Source organism: Eumetopias jubatus, unplaced genomic scaffold (genome assembly GCF_037043125.1).
Source record: "Eumetopias jubatus isolate StellerSeaLion01/CBP00866 unplaced genomic scaffold, mEumJub1_p1.0 scaffold_2, whole genome shotgun sequence".
NCBI lineage: Eukaryota > Metazoa > Chordata > Mammalia > Carnivora > Otariidae > Eumetopias > Eumetopias jubatus.
In genome coordinates this window covers 79,247,927-79,266,547 of record NW_028274808.1, presented here as the reverse complement: position 1 = coordinate 79,266,547, position 18,621 = coordinate 79,247,927, and the positions used below count along the sequence as shown (strand labels likewise).

General features: G+C 39.1%; 1 protein-coding gene across 2 annotated transcripts in view; it reads left to right on the top strand.

Annotated features, from left to right (window-relative positions):
- Positions 1 to 18,621, top strand: part of ARHGAP10 (Rho GTPase activating protein 10) — a 340,748-nt gene that overhangs the window by 265,023 nt on the left and 57,104 nt on the right. For both annotated transcript variants that reach the window (XM_028125305.2, XM_028125304.2), the window contains exon 19: positions 11,215 to 11,365. In XM_028125305.2, the coding sequence (XP_027981106.2) occupies positions 11,215 to 11,365 (151 nt within the window). The remainder of the gene's footprint in view (positions 1 to 11,214; positions 11,366 to 18,621) is intronic.

Sequence of the window (18,621 nt, the reverse complement as noted above, 5' to 3'; positions counted from 1 at the left end):
CCAGGTGTTTTTCAAACTGCTGCTTCTGTGCTTTATCTTAGCAGGGCTGTTTGTTGTTCTGTTTAAGGGTGGGAACTCAGTTTCCTCTCACCCTTTAGCTCCCGAAGCTGAGCCCACTGATTCTTAAAGTTCCAGGTGCTAAGCCCCATCACTTATAAGAACTTGTGAAACCAGGCCCCTTTAAAGCCAAATGTTGTGGTGATTCCTCTTCCCATTGTGTGTTCCCCATGCCTGAGGTGTCTGGTGTGGGGTCTGGTCTTCTCCCCTCTTCGTGCCCACTGTGTCCCTTCCTCCTGAAGACAGTCCATTGGCTCCTGACTGTGTCTTTGCCCTTCCTACCCTCTTCAGTGGGGCATCTTTTCTACATTTAGCTGTGGAGAGTCTGCTCTGCCAGTCTTTGGGTCCTTTTCTGGGTTATTTGCACTGATGTGGGTGCTGTTGAGTTGTAACCATGAGACGAAGTGAACTTAGGATCCTACTACTCCACCATCTTCTCTGGAAGTCTAGACCAGTTCTTTTATAAACTGATCTTTATTTTGAATCTTTCTTCATGATTAGATTCAGGTTATGTACTTTTGGGAGGTAAATGATGTTGATTATTCTAAGCAAATCACCTGGGAAGTTTGAATGGCTGGGGGGCTGGAATCATCTGGAGACCTCCATACTCACATTTGGTGCCTAGGCTGGGGTGACTCAGAGACAAGGCTCCTCTCGGACTATTGAGCAGAGTCTCCTAGACAAGCTTGTGTTTTCTCACAGAGCATGGCAGCCTAAGGGAGTGTTCTAGCCACCACGACAGAGACTGTAGGGCCTTTTATAATCTAGCATCCACAGTCCTCTAGCATCACTAATGCATATGCTGTTGGTTAGCATGGTCAGGAGCCTGCTCAGATTCAAGGGGAAGGGACATAGATGCCACTCTTGATGGAAGAGTGTCAGTGAATTTGTGGTTGTGTTTTAAAACTGTCAGAGGTGATGACTGCCAGATTTTTTAATTGTAAAAACAGGTTTTTTCCCTTTGTAGTTAATGGTGATCCATTAGGATATAGCCTGAGACTTTTGTTTTTTGTTTTTTAAAGATTTTATTTATTTATTTGATTGAGAGAGAGAGAGAACATGAGTGGGAGAGGGAGAAGCAGATTCCCTGCTGAGCAGGGAGCCTGATGCAAGGCTCAATCCCAGGACCCTGGGATCATGAACTGAGCCAAGGCAGACGCTTAACTGACTGAGCCATCCAGACGCCCCACCAATAGCCTGAGACTAAGAATCCTATTCCATGGTAGACTTTTATTCTTTAGTGATAGCATTCATTGATGTCTCCTGAGCATTTATGATTTGGGACTTAAATTACATAAAAATCTTAAACATAATATGCTCATCTCCCAGTAAATAAACATATAATGATGACAGACAGTTTTAGATTATTGAATAATTCCTGTGACAAAGATAAGCATGCATGGACCCAATTTGATGGGTACTAAACAATTTACATGGATGTAAGTAACAAGCACTTAATTATTAGAATGTCAACAGAAATACAGATGAAGAGGTTCTGCTCTCTGGGTGTGGTTCTGTGGCTGTTTTATCCTGACTGTTCTTTCCTTCCAATTAAAGGAATGCACTTAAGGCATAATGCACCATTCATCATGATTGGAAACATTTGTGTCAAAGCTGGTTCTAGGAGAAGTGAAATCAGTTGAGGAAGATCTTACCTTTTACACTTCAAACACAGCTGTTGTAACTGAGAGTTAGCAAGTTCCAAACTGTTGTATAATGCAGGAACATAAGCATTAACCTTTTGAGCCTGAAGGTGCAGGAACTAGGTAAAGATTATGATTTCATCGTATTTAAGTCTTATTAAAATGAATTGTGCGGTACATACTGAAGGAGTGGGTATCAGGCGCCAGTATGTGTGACTTCCACGGAGGCTTGAGTTGGCAGGGTGAGGGTTTAAACATTGGGCTGCTTGGAATATTCTTAAAATTATGCATGAGTATTTTCTAAATTCCTATTTAGAAACATTTCAATTAGGAGGTGAAATCTAGCTGTGTGCTAAGGTGTTTAGAAATCAAATCTTGCCCAAACACAGTTGTGTATGGCAGAGGTCACTACCTAGCACATGTAACTAAGGACTGAATACTGGCAAATTCTGGGAGACTGAGGTCCATGTATTTTTGTAGTCATCTATTGACTTCTTTAAAATGAGACAAATGTTACATGAGGAAAAAAAAAGCTCTGAAGAATAATCATTAAAATTTTAACAGAAATGTTTCTGTGTGTGGAATGTTGGGTGGTTTTTATCTTCTTTAAAGAGTTTTCTTTCTTGGGGCACTTGGGTGGCTCAGTCGTTAAGCGTCTGCCTTTGCCTCAGGTCATGATCCCAGGGTCCTGGGATCGAGCCCGGTACGGGGTTCCCTGCTCGGCGGGAAGCCTGCTTCTCCCTCTCCCACTCCCCCTGCTTGTGTTCCCCCTCTCGCTGTGTCTCTCTCTGTCAAAATAAATAAATAAAATCTTTTAAAAAAAAAAGTTTTCTTTCTTTTTTTTCTTTTTCTGAGTTTACCAGAATTCTACAAGGAATATAATGTGTGTTAGTTATCACTTTTGTAACATGAATAAATTGTACAGTTAACCTTTGAACAATACGAGTTTGAACTGCGCAGGTTCACTTACAGATTTTTTTTTTAAGATAAATACAGTATAGTACTGTAATATATATTCTCAATAAAATTTTCTTTAGCTTACTTTATTGTAAGAATACAGTGTATAACACATATGACACACAAAATATGTGTTAATCAACTGTTTATGTTTTCAGTAAAGACCTCTGGTCAACAGTAGGCTTTTTTTTTTTTTAAGATTTTACTTATTTATTTGACAGAGACACAGCGAGAGAGGGAACACAAGCAGGGTGAGTGGGAGAGGGAGAATAGGCTTCCCACGGAGCAGGGAGCCCAAATGCAGGGCTCGATCCCAGGACCCTGGGATCATGACCTGAGCCAAAGGCAGTCACTTAATGGCTGAGCCACCCAGGTGCCCCAACAGTGGGCTCTTCGTAGTTAAGGTTTTGGAAAGTCAGAAGTTACATGTGGATTTTTGATTGCTTGGGGGCGGGGAGGTCAGCACCCAACCCCCACATTATTCAAGGATCAACTCTAATTTGAAACAAAAAAATTACCAATAAAAAGCTAAACCAAACTGTCCCTATAAATTTTAAAACCATTGATTTAATATGAAGACTGATAAACATCCCTGCCCCCACCATGCAGCTTCTCATAAAGGACCACCGTTGACCACCTTCAAAACATGGTTTTGCTTTAGGCATTTCATTTTTATGAAAGTTAAAAACGTAGGAAAAGAGAAGTCTGCTGCACTAGCTCTTAAATATGTAGACCATGCCTGGGGGCATACATACTTGAAAAAGGTTTTAGATGATTCTGATAAATATAATCATATACGTGCCTTCAGGAGATGTTGTCTTCACTGTGATTAAAATTCACACATTTCCTTTTAGAGAATTAATAGGTCTATGGCTTATTTTTTCTTTCTAGGGACATGGTCATTCTGATCTACTCAAATGACTAGGGGTCATGGCTTGTATTCCAAAAGAAAAATGTCATTCACCTTGAAAATGTCATAAAATGATGAGTGTATTTACTTGTATTCAATTTAAAGTGTCACAGGTATCACTGAAGGAGGGGCCTGCTTTTTGTCATGACTAGAGCTAGTGCTGGGTTGGGGAGGCCTCTTCTTATGGACCCCCAGGCCTTTGGGGATTGCAGATGGTGGGCTTCCTGTGTTCTGATCCTCTATGCTGCTATTAGGACCAAGTGATTTCTAAGGGAGCGTTGAGTCCTGCAAAGATAAAGGGTGAAAAAAAAAAAAACAAAAAATTTTGGGAGAAGTGGTACACCAAAATTGGAGGAAGAGGAGCAGGAGAAAAAAGAAAGGAATATTATGTATTGAGTATGCTTCATTGTTGGTGGAGCGTATCTCTATTTCCTTAATGTTATTCTAGGCTTTTATTGCTGAAATGAAAACTTTTTTTAAAAATATTCTTTTTTTTTCTTTTAAAAGATTTTATTTATTTATTCATGAAAGAGAGAGAGAGAGAGAGAGAGGGAGGCAAAGGGAGAAGCAGGCTCCTAAGGAGCAGGGAGCCCGATGCGGGACCCGATCCCAGGACCCTGGGATCATGACCTGAGCCGAAGGCAGACACTTAACCATCTGAGCCACCCAGGCGCCCGAAATGAAAACTTTTTTACATAGTGGGTTTTTATTTAGTGAAGAGTATTTCTTGGAATTTGGGTTTTGAAAGTCATAGTTACAGCTGTGTTTGGGAAAGTGTATTCTGACTTTGGAAGGTGTATGCTTGTATTTCCCAGATGTTTGCAGGTGCAAATTGATAAAACTGCACCTGGAGTGTTTTTAAAGGGTTGCAAACCAGAAAACAACATTTTATAACTGGGAATATATGTTCACACCATGAGTGTAAGAGCAGTGTAGCTTTGGCTGAATCAGGAGAAGTTTCCCTTATGAATTGAGTGGGGAGAAAGTTATTTAGGGAGTCTATAAACATTTTCTTAATGCCATTTAGTTCTCTATATATCAAAGTTATTAATTATTATCATTACCTCTGTCAGTTCTTGTTGAACACTAGAAACACCAGGGCACTGATGTTGCATGCACAGTTAATGGCACTGAAAATACCCATGGTTTGGGGTAGGTAGTTCTGGGGTATGTTTCATTATATAAAGTCTGGTAAATAAAAGTTGTCATTTATTGAAATCTTGAAGTAAAGAAACCAAAGTCAGTTATATATTACTCTAGTGCATGGAGTTCTACAGAAATCAATGTGGTATATACCCCATTAGGACTTGGGAAGGGTCTGAAAATGTCTCTAGAAATTAAAGCTAAAAGCTTGGAAAGAAGAACAAGAGGAACTTTAGCAATTTGATAAATTAAAAAAAGTGTACCTTTTTTCCTTTTTCTTTCTTTTCTTTTCCTTTTTTTTTGGGGGGGTTGTTGTAAACCAAAATTGAAGTTGTTTTTCGAGAAGCTCACAGTAAGTCAGGGCCACAGTGAAACCCCGAGCCTGTAGGATTAATAGGCTGGGACTGGGAATGTCCCCCTTTTCCCTCCCATTCTTCCTGGCTGCCCTTCATCCTCTCTTCTGTGACACAGTGGGAGGGGCCTCATGCTGATGGGTAGCTGGGGTACTCTGAGCCAAACCCTGTAACATGGTCCAGTGTCAGCCTCACAGATCCCTGTGTTGAGGCTTGCATCAGATAACGCATATGAAAGCACTTGGAGGAACTGCAGCTATTAAGCAGAATCTCCCCTGATGAGGAAGCACATGCGTAAAGAGCAGTCTGTTGGAAGGAAAGGACCCAAGCCAGCAAGATGGGAAATAGCAGTTGGCGTTGAGGCCTTGGTCTGGGAACAAAGCTTGAGTTTACCACTAACTAGTGGTATAAATATGAGCAAATCTTTAACCACAGGGGCCTCGGTTTGTTCCACGGTGAGATAAAGGGCTTGGCATAAGTGATAAGTAGGATACTTTTCAGCTCTGAGATTCTGAGTTCTAATGAGCCAGAACAAAAGTGAAGCCTCAGAATATTTCCAGCGTCAAGTCTAAACCCAACTGGTATTTCACTGTCAGCCCTTATTGTCGATTCTAGTTACGTTTTCTGTAGAAGACCGGTATTTAGTCATGGCATCGAGCCGATTCGAGGACAGACAGCTGGAAAGTTTTCAGAGTTCTGTCTGTACTGCTCACACAGTAGCTGACTTCTGAAGTTATACTGTAGATGGAAGGTTCAGGCTACCTTGGTGCCAGCTTAGAGTCCTACAACCTGAACGTGATGAATGTTTGCCTCAACACACTATAGACTCCGAAGCTGAAAGGAATATCTGGCCATTCTGTAGTTCAATATTGTGGAAAGAAGACTGGAAATTTTATTTCTGTCCCTTTGTATGTGAAATGTTTACTAAGGGGAGTAGGCATTGATTTCCAACTACCTGCTGGCCATTTATATAGTTATAGTTCGGTGAGATACGCCATCATCAAAGAGGACATAGTATGAATGGCGCTTAATGCGATTGGATGATGCTGGAGACTGGGCAGCATAGTGACTGACACATCCACATTGAAGTCAGGAAATCTGAGTTCTGGGTTCAAATCTTTGTAGGTCAAGCATTTGGTCATAGGACTAGGTCAGACATCTATTTCAACTACCCAGGTATTAGTATTCCTATTGCAGTAAAGACTGGTGAATTCCTATTGCAGTAAAGACTGGTGAATTCTTCTGTAGAAACATGTAAAAAAATAAAAAAGAGATCTTGAATTATCTCATCCCCCTTAATTTGCTTCAACCATATTACTAGTTAATTTAGTTGAATCAAATGCCACAGGTTTGAATTGGGTACTAAAGCAAACTTTTCAGAGACCATTTTTATTTCCTGTTATCTACACAGCATTTCCAGCAGACGTGCCCAATCATTTCCACATGTGGCCTCTGGTGGCAGAGCAGGAAGGACTTGGGGAGGTATCTGTCTGTATGGTTGAGTCCCATGGGCATACACGTGCGGTTTGTTGAGTCTGAGGAATCTGTGCCTGAGAGGTGGTGCCAGACTTGTGTTTGTGCTGACACTCAGGAGACCTGAATACGCGCTTACTTACCTGACATGCTTACGTGCAGAATTTTGTTTTTTTGTCATTGGATTGTCTGGTTTGAGTTTTTCTTTGTTATAAAATACGTAGGTGCAGTGAAGAAACTTTCTACCCTGAAAAAAATGTTTTGAGTAGACTTGATCTCAGTATTGTTTCACATGAGTTCATCTGCCCTACAATGAAGGAAGCCTGGTGCTAGGGAAGTTAGGAGAGTCCAAAGATTTTGAAAAGAGATCTGGGCAGTAAAGGAATTTATATCCATACAGTGGTTCTAGAATCGGGAAGTCATTGTTAAAGATGACACACATCTTGGCCACATAGAACAAGACAAGCAAAATTGTAACTTCTGGAATCAGATGGCCAGAAAACAGGTCAAAACTTTTAAAGTATAAACAGTTTTATAAACAGTTTACTGTTTCCTCCTCTCCTAAGTTTAAAAAGAATATTTTTAAAAAGTTATTTCTGGTGTTCAGCCATGAGAGCATAGCTTTGTAGCTTAAAAAAACAAAGAGTTGAGTACTTGAGGCTAGTGCCTTGGCAAACAAGGTAGATGCACATGAAAGGTAAGGGGGTCTTGAAACATCTGGGAGGACATAGCACATGATGGTGAGTCTTAGGCAGATAATCTCATATATACATAATCTGAGATTATATAGTATCCAGTTTTACTCTTTTAAACAGATGTAGAATAGTATAGTTGGTGATTTTTTTTTTCCCCCTGAGAATTAAATTTTGTTTTTTAAACTGGCAACAGGGGCTTTGGAATCAGAGCTGAGAGTAGAGATACCAACTCTACCATTTTCAAACTGGAGATTTGGATTCATGATTTAATCTTTGAGCTTTTATCATTTTAAAATGTGGGGAACAGTGCTTCCCTCAAAAGTTGTGAGAATATTAAAGCCTACTACCTAGTAGGCGTTTTTTAAATGTTAAATGTATTCAATGAAAGAGGAAGTAATTTAAATCTCAAATTTTTGAGCTGCAGTGCACACAAAATAATGATGTGATTTTGGCTGACTTGGGAGTTTCCGTAAGGGGCTCTATTTGTTTCTTCCCTTTTGCCCTTTGCTTGATGGGCTTTATCCATAAACGTTTTAGAATCATAGTGTTTAGAATAACTAAACAGTGAATTGGAGGAATATTCAAGACCTCAAGAAATTAGTGCCCTTTCAAAACAGTGGTTGAGCTGAGTAGTGAGGGTCTAAATCCATTTTTATTATCATTATTTACTATATGTGATCGTATTACAAGTATCATTAGCTCCCGTTTATTTCTGGTTACGGTGGGCCAACTGCTATACTAAACACTTTATAAACATTTTCTCATTTAATCCCTGTAATAACATGAGATCTAGTTGTTATAGCCCTCATTATACAGATGAGAAAATGAGGTATGCTGTTTTAAGGACTACGTCTAAACTTCCATAGTTGAGAAGACTTAAAAGCTAGGATAGTGCCTTCTCAAGTTAGCAAATGTGCTTTGGTACCCCCTCATTCAGATGATAGGTTAACTCTTTGAAATGTTAACAAAACACGGAGTTTATTGAGGGAATGGTTGATATTTAGAATCTTTGAAATATTTTACTCTGATTAAGACTTGGGAAGGTCCAAGGAATTGATTGTGTATGTTTTTCTGAAATAATTTTTGTGGTGTTTTGGTTTTGACTTTGGTCTACCCAACAAAAGTAGAGAGTGCTATATGATGATTGTCTGAATGGGCATCTCTCAGCCTTGGCTCCACAGAAGAATCACCTGGAAGCTTTAAAATGCAAATCCAAGGAAAACTGAAGCCTAGTCCCCATTCCCAGATATAATTTCTCCCCAGTTTTATTCAGATATAATTGACATAAAATGTTTGTATTAGTTTAAGGTGTACAGTATAATGATTTGATATATGAATGTATTGTGAGATGGTTATGACAGTAAGTTTGGTTAACACCCATCATCACCTCACATACTTAAAAATTTTTATTTCTTGTAATGATAACTTTTTTTTAAAGATTGTATTTATTCATTTGACAGAGAGATCACAAGTAGGCAGTGGTAGGCAGAGGGAGAGGGAGAAGCAGGCTCCCTGCTGAGCAAGGAGCCCGACGTGGGACTCGATCCCGGGACCCTGGGATCTTGGCCTGTGCCTAAGGCAGACGCCCAACCGACTGAGCCACCCAGGCGCCCCTTGTAATGAGAACTTTTAAGGTTTACTCTCTTAGCAACTTTCAAATATGTAATACAGTATTGTTAACTATAGCCACCCTGCTGTACATTCCATCCCCAGAACTGGAAGAAGTTTGTACCTTTTGACCACCTTCATCCATTTTCCCCCATCCACATCCTCCTGCCTCTGGCAACCACTAATCTGTTCTATTTCTAGGAGTTCGGTTTTGTTTTGTTTTGTTTTTCTTTTTTATAGATTCCTCCTATAAGTGAGATCATAAAGTATTTGTGTTTCTCTATCTGATTTCACTTAGCATACTGCTCTCGGTGTCCATCCGTGTTGTCAGATATGGCAAGATTTCCTTGTCTTTTTATGGATGAATAATATTTTCTTAGATATTCTAATGTAAACTAAACATTGTCATAAGTATTCCAGAGGCTTCTAGAGGCTCAGCCCTGGGATGTCTCAGATCAGTCCCCTGAGAGCACTGGAGTCCCACTCCCAGGTCCTGACTTGCTTGGTAGTTTGACTCTGTAGACTTGAGCTGCCCCACAGCTTAGCCCCCACACTCCCACTCATCCTCTTACCCTGAGGTGTGTGGGGGAACATTAGTCATCAGTGTGGATCTTGGAGGAAGGTCTGTTCGGAAGGTTATCAGCTATCCAGCATCAGTTCAGGGGATGTAACTTTGTCATTGTTTATTTAGGCTTTGGATGTATTGGTTCTGTGTATTTTTTGGTTTCCTATTCCAGTACGGTCCCAGAGGTATTTCCCATATTTGTAAAGATCAAACACAGGTAAATCAAGAAGCTCTTCCAAAAGTCGGCTGCATACATGTGCTGTTTTCTTCCAATGGAAGTAAGTTTTCCCGTCTCTTCTTCTCTCCTTCACATTGTCATGCGCTTCTCAGCCTAACTTCTCTCCTGCTCCTGCTACCCCACAACCTACTTTAATTTGCACAGTGACAGATGGTAGTAAATCCAGCTGTGGACAGTAGTTTAGACAGCAGAGGATTTTTTTTTTTTTTAAGGCAGATAAGTAGTTTGCTATTTGCCAGAATGCCCGATTGGAACACAGAGTCTGTGGAAATATGGTATTAGCAGGTTCCCAGTTGGAGCACTAAATTACATTTTCACTAGCAAATATTTATCCAGAGTAATTTAAATCATTTTGTATTCCATTTACACATGAGGGGGCAGTATGGTACTATAAAGCAAAGGCTCTGTTGAAATTATCTATTTTTATTGGTATATAATAGTTTTTAGGTGAGAACTTTTAGACTCTGCGAGTATAACTCTGACATGGTTGTTAGCTGTTAAACGTGATACATATATGTGACACCCTCACTCGTATACCCAGGTCACACGCCTGTTTTTATTTAAATGCATAAATAATCATGTCCTTGCAGCAGTGGGGTTTTCCCACAGTGCCTTTTATTGTGAGTTTTATATTTATATCTTGTTTAATGCTAGCTAGCTTTCTTCCTGTTTCCTGCTTTCACTTGGGGACCATCAGCCCTTTTGGAGATGCAGTGTCTATTAGGTTGATGTATCTAAATATTTTATTTTATGACTTCATCAAAGACTGAAGGGTCTGCAGTGTTGTTGGGGACAGGAAGCCTCTGAACCCAGGTCTTAGAAGGTCTATTATAAATCACCTCTGCATGATATGCTTCTCTTTACAGTACAGATCGCTTTTCTCAAAAGAAAAAAATTGCTAAGCAAAGAGCCAGCACATTTTAATTAATGTTATTATTGCTGATCTATGAGTGACACTGTGAGATAATCAAGGTGCTAATATTCTAGGTTTCATAAATGGAAGAGAAATTATTAAAAGAAGTTGGAAGGTATTAATTGATAAAATCTATAAATCATTTTATGAAAAATGTACTTGGGAATCTGAAAGGTAATTTCATAAGCATAAGCTATTTTTAAATGTGCAAAAAATATTTGCAGTACTATGTTTCTGTTTTTGTAGTTTGAAAAAAATTGAGACCAGCATTTGGCATAAATATAACCCTGTATGAAATTTAATGGGATATTTACTTTTGACATTTTATCCTGGCTACTTTCTTTGTGGATGAGTAGCTGTGGTATTGTCTACACCTGGTAGAGATAATTATACATATTTAGTTTGGGAATGAATTTATTTTGAAATGTAATGATTGGATATTGCTTTTACTTAATGGGAAATTTTATTTTGAAATCTTCTGGTAAAAAAATAAATGAAAGGTTTAGAACCTGTACCTGAAATTTGAAGGAATGGGTTTTTGGCTGCAGCGTGTTTTGGATGAGCTCCAAATCAAATGTTGTTTGATATTGGTTTACTATTGCAACACACAGGTTTCTGTTCATGGGAAACGATTAATGTTCTTTGTGCTTTGATGGCAGATTTTTAGGACTCTGCCTGATGCCACATTCCCAGAGCCGGTCTCCCTGTCAACATCACCCCCAAATGCTCCACCAAGGCAATCGAAGAGACAAGGCCAGAGGACTAAGAGACCTGTGGCTGTATATAATCTTTGTCTTGAGCTGGAAGATGGTAAGATGTTAATTATATTTTTCTGCTTGACAGCATGTCCAGAGTATGGTATATCGTATGTCCCCAGGGAAGGCCATGGTTTTCCTTCCTTTGTGCTTTAATTCCTTTTCCCCTTAAGATGATAATTTTTGAGATTAACAAGGAGGGTAAAGCTTTCTTGTCAGAGAGAGAATGCAAGTTTCAGGTTTGTGTTTGTATTTGTTATGCATGCTTTTTTTATTTTTAAAAGACAGCTTAAATTTCTTTTTTGGGAGACTTGTGTGACCTCCTGTGAGGTTATATAACTCTGAGACAAATGGAAAGGGGAACTAAAATTAAAGCAGATCTTTTGAGAGGAGCTGATAGTTTAATGTTAAATGCATCTAGATTAGAGGCACAGTGTCTTTTCTGTTGCACTAGCTTCTGCATCTTACTTGGCCCATTTTTTGGACTTTCTTGTGATGCTGGCATCTCCTATCTAGCAGGGGTGGCAAAGTGACCTGCCTTCGGGGGCCAGGCTGAGTGAAGTAAGCTGCAGTGGGACTCTGGCAAATGGAAGTTCTCCTGTCTCATCCCGGCTGCCATGTTCCAGTTACTTGTTGTCATGCAGCCACATTGTCTCAGCATTGCCAGATTGCCTTGCTGTTTAAAGAGAGCTTGGAAATTTGAATTTTAAACACGGATCTCTACAAAACAAGATGGTGCCTTGTGGAAGTCACCGATTGCCAATTTGTAATCATGTGGTTATTGGTGTGGAGAGGAAGATGATCCTGGTCTCAGAACCTCCAATTTCAGTAGGCATGTCTGAAACGGGGACTCTTTTGTTGTGGGACTTCACACCTGTTGAGGACATTTCCTGAAATTGAAATTCATCGTCATTCTTCTTCTTCTAATCCTTTTTGTTTGTATCTTTCTTTCTTTTTTTTTTTTTAATTTTATTTATTTATTTGCCAGGGAGAGACACAGTGGGAGAGGGAACACAGGCAGGGGTAGAGGGGGAGGGAGAAGCAGGCTTTCCACCGAGCAGGGAGCCCAATGCAGGGCTGGATCCCAGGACCATGGGATCATGACGTGGGCCGAAGGCAGACGCTTAACCGACTGAGTCACCCAGGCGCCCCGTATTTTTCATTTATTATCCTTTTAAGCTACCAAAGTTATGCTGGTTTGGAAGTATGAGGTGATTGTCAGAGGGAGAAAGGGAATGCAGACAGAAACAAATATAGTACCTTCATCATAAGGAGCTATATAGTCAGATGTCCAGGTAGTTAATATCCAGAGATCCACGCGAGCAAGTGACAAGTGACTTGGGAGTCTCTGCAGGAGGACTCGGAATGCTTCCTGTAATAGCACGAGGGGCGAAAGTGTGCTGGTATTCTTTTACATTGTTTAAGACATACATCATATGATACAACTATTAGTTTTACAATCAGATCCTTATTTTCCATAGGAAGAGTATGAATCATTAAAATCAACCTATAATTTCAGAGCTTCCTTTTAGACATCAGTTTCATCTTCTGATCCCACCTAACTTTTTTGTTCTCTTTTTTTCTCACCTTCACTCTCTCAACAGAGTTGCTAATAAGGAGTAAAACTGGTTTGAATTGCACCGTTTCTTGTATCTCACTTGTCCTCTGGGGGAAGTGTTAATAAATCGTGAAAGAGGCTAATGTTGGGAAGTAGGAAGAGAAAAAGAAGTCAAGGAGATACAGAAGAGTATCTACATTGGCTCATGGGCCCTTGAGCAAAACTGAATTGGCTATATTTCAGAAAGGAAATGATCAGAGAGGGGCTGTTTGTCTTAGAATCACATCTACTTTTTTGGTATTTTAAGGAATTAAATCATAATACCCAATTATGTATACATGGTATACTGGTCTTTTGATCATTGGGTTGCTAAGTGATTATTAATGGGTAAGAAGTTGCTGAAGTAGTGTTTGGCACATCTTTTATGGGAATGCTCACGATGGTATATAATCATAACTTTCCTAGTTTTTAGGTCATATAATAATTCTTAATTATTTGATTATAAGGGGAAAAGATTGTGAAATATTCAATTCCTTTAGTCTGTTTTTATGTTCATTATTTATATGATGTTTTAGTCTACATTTTGTATTTTATAACTTTACATTAATCTTTCTTGATTGCAGCCTTGGAATTTGTCATTGGTGTTGCAAGTTGTCAGAATCAGGAAAGTCCATGATTTTGTCATAGAGTGATTTTATTTGATCTTAGAGGTCATAAGATAAAGCAGTTAAAAACTATTATTTATCCCCCCCCATTATTTGTAGCTAAGCTTTAGTGGAACTCAGGTTTGTGAAAAAGAATTATTTCAGAGAGTATAGTAGGGTCTACATATTGCATTTTCCAAAAAGAGAGTGAGTGGGGGATAAATGAAGAGAAAAGCTTTTGAAAGGAAGCATATAGGGGAAGGTTACTAAAAAACTGTGTTATTGAATATCACTTAGCATATTGAAAACTCTGCCCCCTTCCAGGAAAAAAAAATGTATTCTTGCCATTAAGACATAAATTTTTTTTGTATTTCTTCTCATCAATGGTAGTAGTCACTTGCTATGTTTCTCTAGGTTTGGTTAAGGTATGCATTATAGCCAACTTTGGTGGATTATTTTTCTCAATTTTATAGCTTTTATGAGTCTGATAGAAAATTTAAATGCAAATATGCTCTTTCTCCCATTTATGCACTATGGTATAAATTAACCTTGACTTAATGAAACCCAGGGCAAATAGGTTTTGCTTAGATTTAGGTGGATTATCTGCCAAGATTCAAGGGACTAGACTGGATAACTGGAGATTTTCTTCAGTCCTATGATTTGGTCACAGATTTGGTATTTGAGTTAAGTGGTTTGTAGTATGTTATTTCTTCTTCTACATTGAGTAGGGTATGAAACTTTCTGATGTACCAAATAGCCAACCCTGGAAAACCATCAGAACTGGCTTCAATTTAACATCAGGCATATCAAAAAGCATTATTAGCAAAGAGTCAGCAAAGCAAGCCTGTTACATGAGCTGATGTAGGATAGGCCTGGAAGCAGAGAATCCAAGCGGGTGTAAAATGAGAGCGAAACCCTCTGCTGTTAGACATGATTTTTATTATGATATGTTCAACCCCACCCCCATCCCAATTGAGAGATGACCACTTTAATTAAAGATGCCTAGTATCTTTACTTTGTTAAAAACTTCAGTTGGCTTTGGCACATCTAGCCATACTGTATAGACAATGGTCATTATTTTTTTTGTAATATATGATTAAATGATATTAAACTTACTTTTTGCAAAAGACTTTAAAATTCCAGTTAGTTGCTTAAGGATCCTTGTTGATGATTAATATGAACTGAAATGGATATAGTTTCTGGCTAGATTTCTTTAAATAGAGCAGCTATTAAGTCTTTACTAAAATTCTTATCTTTATTTTGTAGAAGCCATATTCATTTTCATATAGCATTTAATAATCTCATGAACTTCAAAGTTGAGGAGATTTGGCTAAGTCTGCTGTGAAATAGCAAAATATGGGGTAGGCTGGAAAGTGCTAGAAGGAAAACTAAAAATCAGAGGTCTACCTTCATTCTCCAATTATCTTTCTGTGTTATTTTCTTAGAATTAGTAATAAAGTAACTCCAAGTTTAGTATATAACATATATTCCTTTTCTTCTGCCCCCTCCACATTTATGTCCTTACTACCTCTTATATAGAGACTGTTGTCTTCTTTTTTTGGGGGGGGAGGGGTAGAAGGGAGGGAGAGAATGACCCCCAGGCAGATTCCCTGCTTGAGTGCAGAGCCTGACTTCCGAGACTGTTGTCTTTGCTGTAATTCTCCCAAATACAAGGAAGGGTTGTGAGGTATATGAGATATATTCTTTGTTATTTTCATTCCAGGCAAAAGGAAAATTTTAAAGGTTTGGGGAGTGGGAGAGAAGATGATTGTCATCTAAATTTTGAGTAAGCTCTCTTTCTTTATGCTAGTTCTTATTTTAAACAGAACGAGGCATTCACAGGACAAGTTTTTATTTGTATCTTCTTGGGTAGTTAGGTATGCTGTGCCCATCTTCTTTTGTACATGATATAGCAGTTTATTTGTTTAGGCAACTTAAAAAATATTTATGGAGAGTTGAAAACAGAATCATCTTGCAAGCCAGTTGGTAAGATTTAATATTATAGAGTAGGTCTTACTTGGGTATCGTTGGGTTGGCACTTTCACACTTGGATCCTGGATGTGCTAACTGCAGCACATTTTGTTGAACATGTGTTATTGTAGTCCTACAGTGTGACAAGGATGCAGAGCCTTATAAGCAAAAAGCAAAAATGTAACTGTTGAAAGGGAGATAGATAAACAGTGAAGCATGAACATTTCCCTTCTGTTTTAAGGAAGAACATACTGTGACATGGATCAGTCTCTGAAATTGGACAAAGAAGTCATATATAGATGTCCTTTTAGCCTAAATGATACCAAGTTAGATTTTTTTAAATGATTGCCTAACATTTAGATGTTCTCTGTCAATGAGAATAATCCTGATGAGACAAATGAGCCACCTTAGGTATGTCAAAAAAAAGCTTACTGAATTATGAGACATAAGCAAGAGAATAGACCTAAAAAAGTAGGCTACTGTAAGGTCTTTTGAAATGTAGATTTTTAATCCTAAAATATGGAATGCTCCTGGCAGTTTGGAGTTTTTCTGCCTCTATCATTTATTAGTGATTTTTCTTATACTGGATACTAAAATCAGAATTCTGCATATCTATTTTTTTAAAGATTTTATTTATTTGAGAGAGAGAGAGAGAACATGCATGAGTGGAGGGGAGAGGCAGAGAGAGTGGGAGAAGCAGGCTGCCCTGCTCAGCAGGGAGCCCAGTGAGGGGCTAGATCCCAGGACCCTGGGATCATGACCTGAGCTGAAGGCAGATGCTTAACAAACTGAGCCACCCAGGTGCCCCTATACTGCATATCTATTGAAGAGCTTTTATAAACTCTGCATCATGTCACACAGGGTTTCTGTTTCAAGGAGCTGATATTCTACTCTCCTTCTGTCACTACATAGTGAAATAAGATGAAACAACATGGCAGTAAGTGTCCAGTGCTGGGCTATCAGCTGTGAGGGCCCTCAGGAAGGGAACTCCTCCAGGACTGCAGGAGGTAGGGAAGGTTTCCTAGTTTCCTTGAGCTGAGCCATTTGGGAGTTGGATGGGGAATGATTTCAGGTGAGGGGACTAGCTTGAATGAAGGCATGGCAGCAACGCTGATCAAGAACAAGGCGGGGTGGGTAAAGAGGAGGCTAGCTTGATCAGAAGGGGGCAGGGATGAGGGGTAGTGATGGGCGGACCTGATGAGATGCTGCCCACCCTGGCAAGGTCAGCCTGAGGAAGGAATAGGTGGTTAGAAGTCTGGGCTAAGGAATTTGTATTCTCACTCTACTAGTGAGCAAATAGCTTACCCTGTCTAAGTCTGTTTTATTACCTACAAAATAGGAGTTATCATAATGTCTACTACTGAGGATGGTTGGGAAGGTTTTAGGTGGTTAATATACTTAATACAGTATCTGGCATATAGTAAACACTCGAATACTAGCTTCTGCTGTTCAGTATTATTACTAAAACCAGAGAAAGGCGCCTTATATTTAGAATGATAAGAGAAGTTACTGTTTATCAGCAAGGGAGGAGAGTTGTAACATAGAAAATAATATTAAAGGAAATTTAATGGGACTTAATCTGTCTGTAAGAATCAGAAAGTCCGTGGCAAAGGCTGGTTAAGTAGTTTAGGCTCAGGTTGATGTGGTCTTGAACCCACACTAGGGATAGAAGATAAATCTGGGAGAGATATTCAAGCACGTTGAGGGGACTTCTTAACTGACTGGATGTGGAGAATGAAGGCAGATAATCGAAACAAGGTCTTCAGCCACGTTTTAGGCTCATAGATAAATGTATCATTGCCTTTATGTCTTAGATTTTGCCTTGAGGGTCTTTTTGTTTTAATATCTAGACCACCTTTCCATCAAGAGGAAGGAAATATCTCATTTTGTTAGCATCTTCAATACATATTGCTGTATGTAACTGCTTTGGAAAATAGGTTTGGTAAAAATAGTGTAAAATGTATTGGTATAAATAGAGTATATGGAAAGTCTGTTTCCATATTGCCTATGGAAAGTCAATATTAAGAAAATACTAAACTTTTCTGAATATTTTAAGAAAAAATATTAAATAATACTAAGTGTTACGTCTTCTTAGAGAAAGAATAGTTTCATAACTGTGAACAATAGAGAGCTCATTTTTTCCCCTCTGCTTTACCTCAAAGACTTATATCTCCATTCACTCACAGGCTGGGAGGGTAAAGGATGCGAGGCAAGTGCTATACTAACAGACGCTCGTTTTAGTAGATGTCGAGGGTGGATAACAGACAGTCATGGCTGCTATGTACTCTCTAATCTCGGTTCCCAAGAGACCATCTTTAGAAATTGCCTTCATGAAAACATGCTCTTGTAAGTGAATTGCAACTGCTCTGTCCTCCCCAAAATGTAAGAAGAACCACCGTAAAACCATTGTTGATGTGAATTTTCAGTGACATTCTATAGCTATTGACATTTTCTTGTAGACCTGTCTGATCAGCTTGACACAGAATTATAACCAAGCTAAGTAACTGAGCACAAACAGATCTTTGGCTCAAGCTTGGCAATCTTCTCATGATTCTTATTTTTTCTTTTTGGCATGACACTTCATGGATGGGCTCTAGATAATAACTTCCTGAGTGCCAGGCCTCTTGCCATCTCTCCAGAGGAATGTTATGATTCCCTGACATGGAATTACTGTATTGTGAAGTTAAATCTAAGACCAGGCTTGAATCAGTGACAGTATATGTAGACAGATTATTTCTTAACTCACTTTTACAGTGATGAGATCAATGGGTTGGAAAAGGCAGCCAGAAATTTCAGGGCTGTAATTGAGTTGTGGTGTGCCCATAAATCATGCGAGCTGCCTCCCCTGCATTGGCATCTCCCCAGAAGCCTCCCAGAAGCTCAGCCCCCCTAATGTTAGTGACAAAGCACACGGCAACTTCATATATGACTTCCTATATAATCTTAACTATGCTTCTGTGTGGGATGAACATTTCCCCTTTTCTCTGGAGGGAAAAAGCTTATTTAATGCCTTCAAAAAAATACATAGCTGCTTCTGTGGTGAAAATAAGTTCATGGCAGGTAACTAGAATTTATAGAAGAGAGAAAAATTCTTTAAAGCTGTCTCCCCGTGGTGTGGGTTTTTTCTTCACTTCTAAT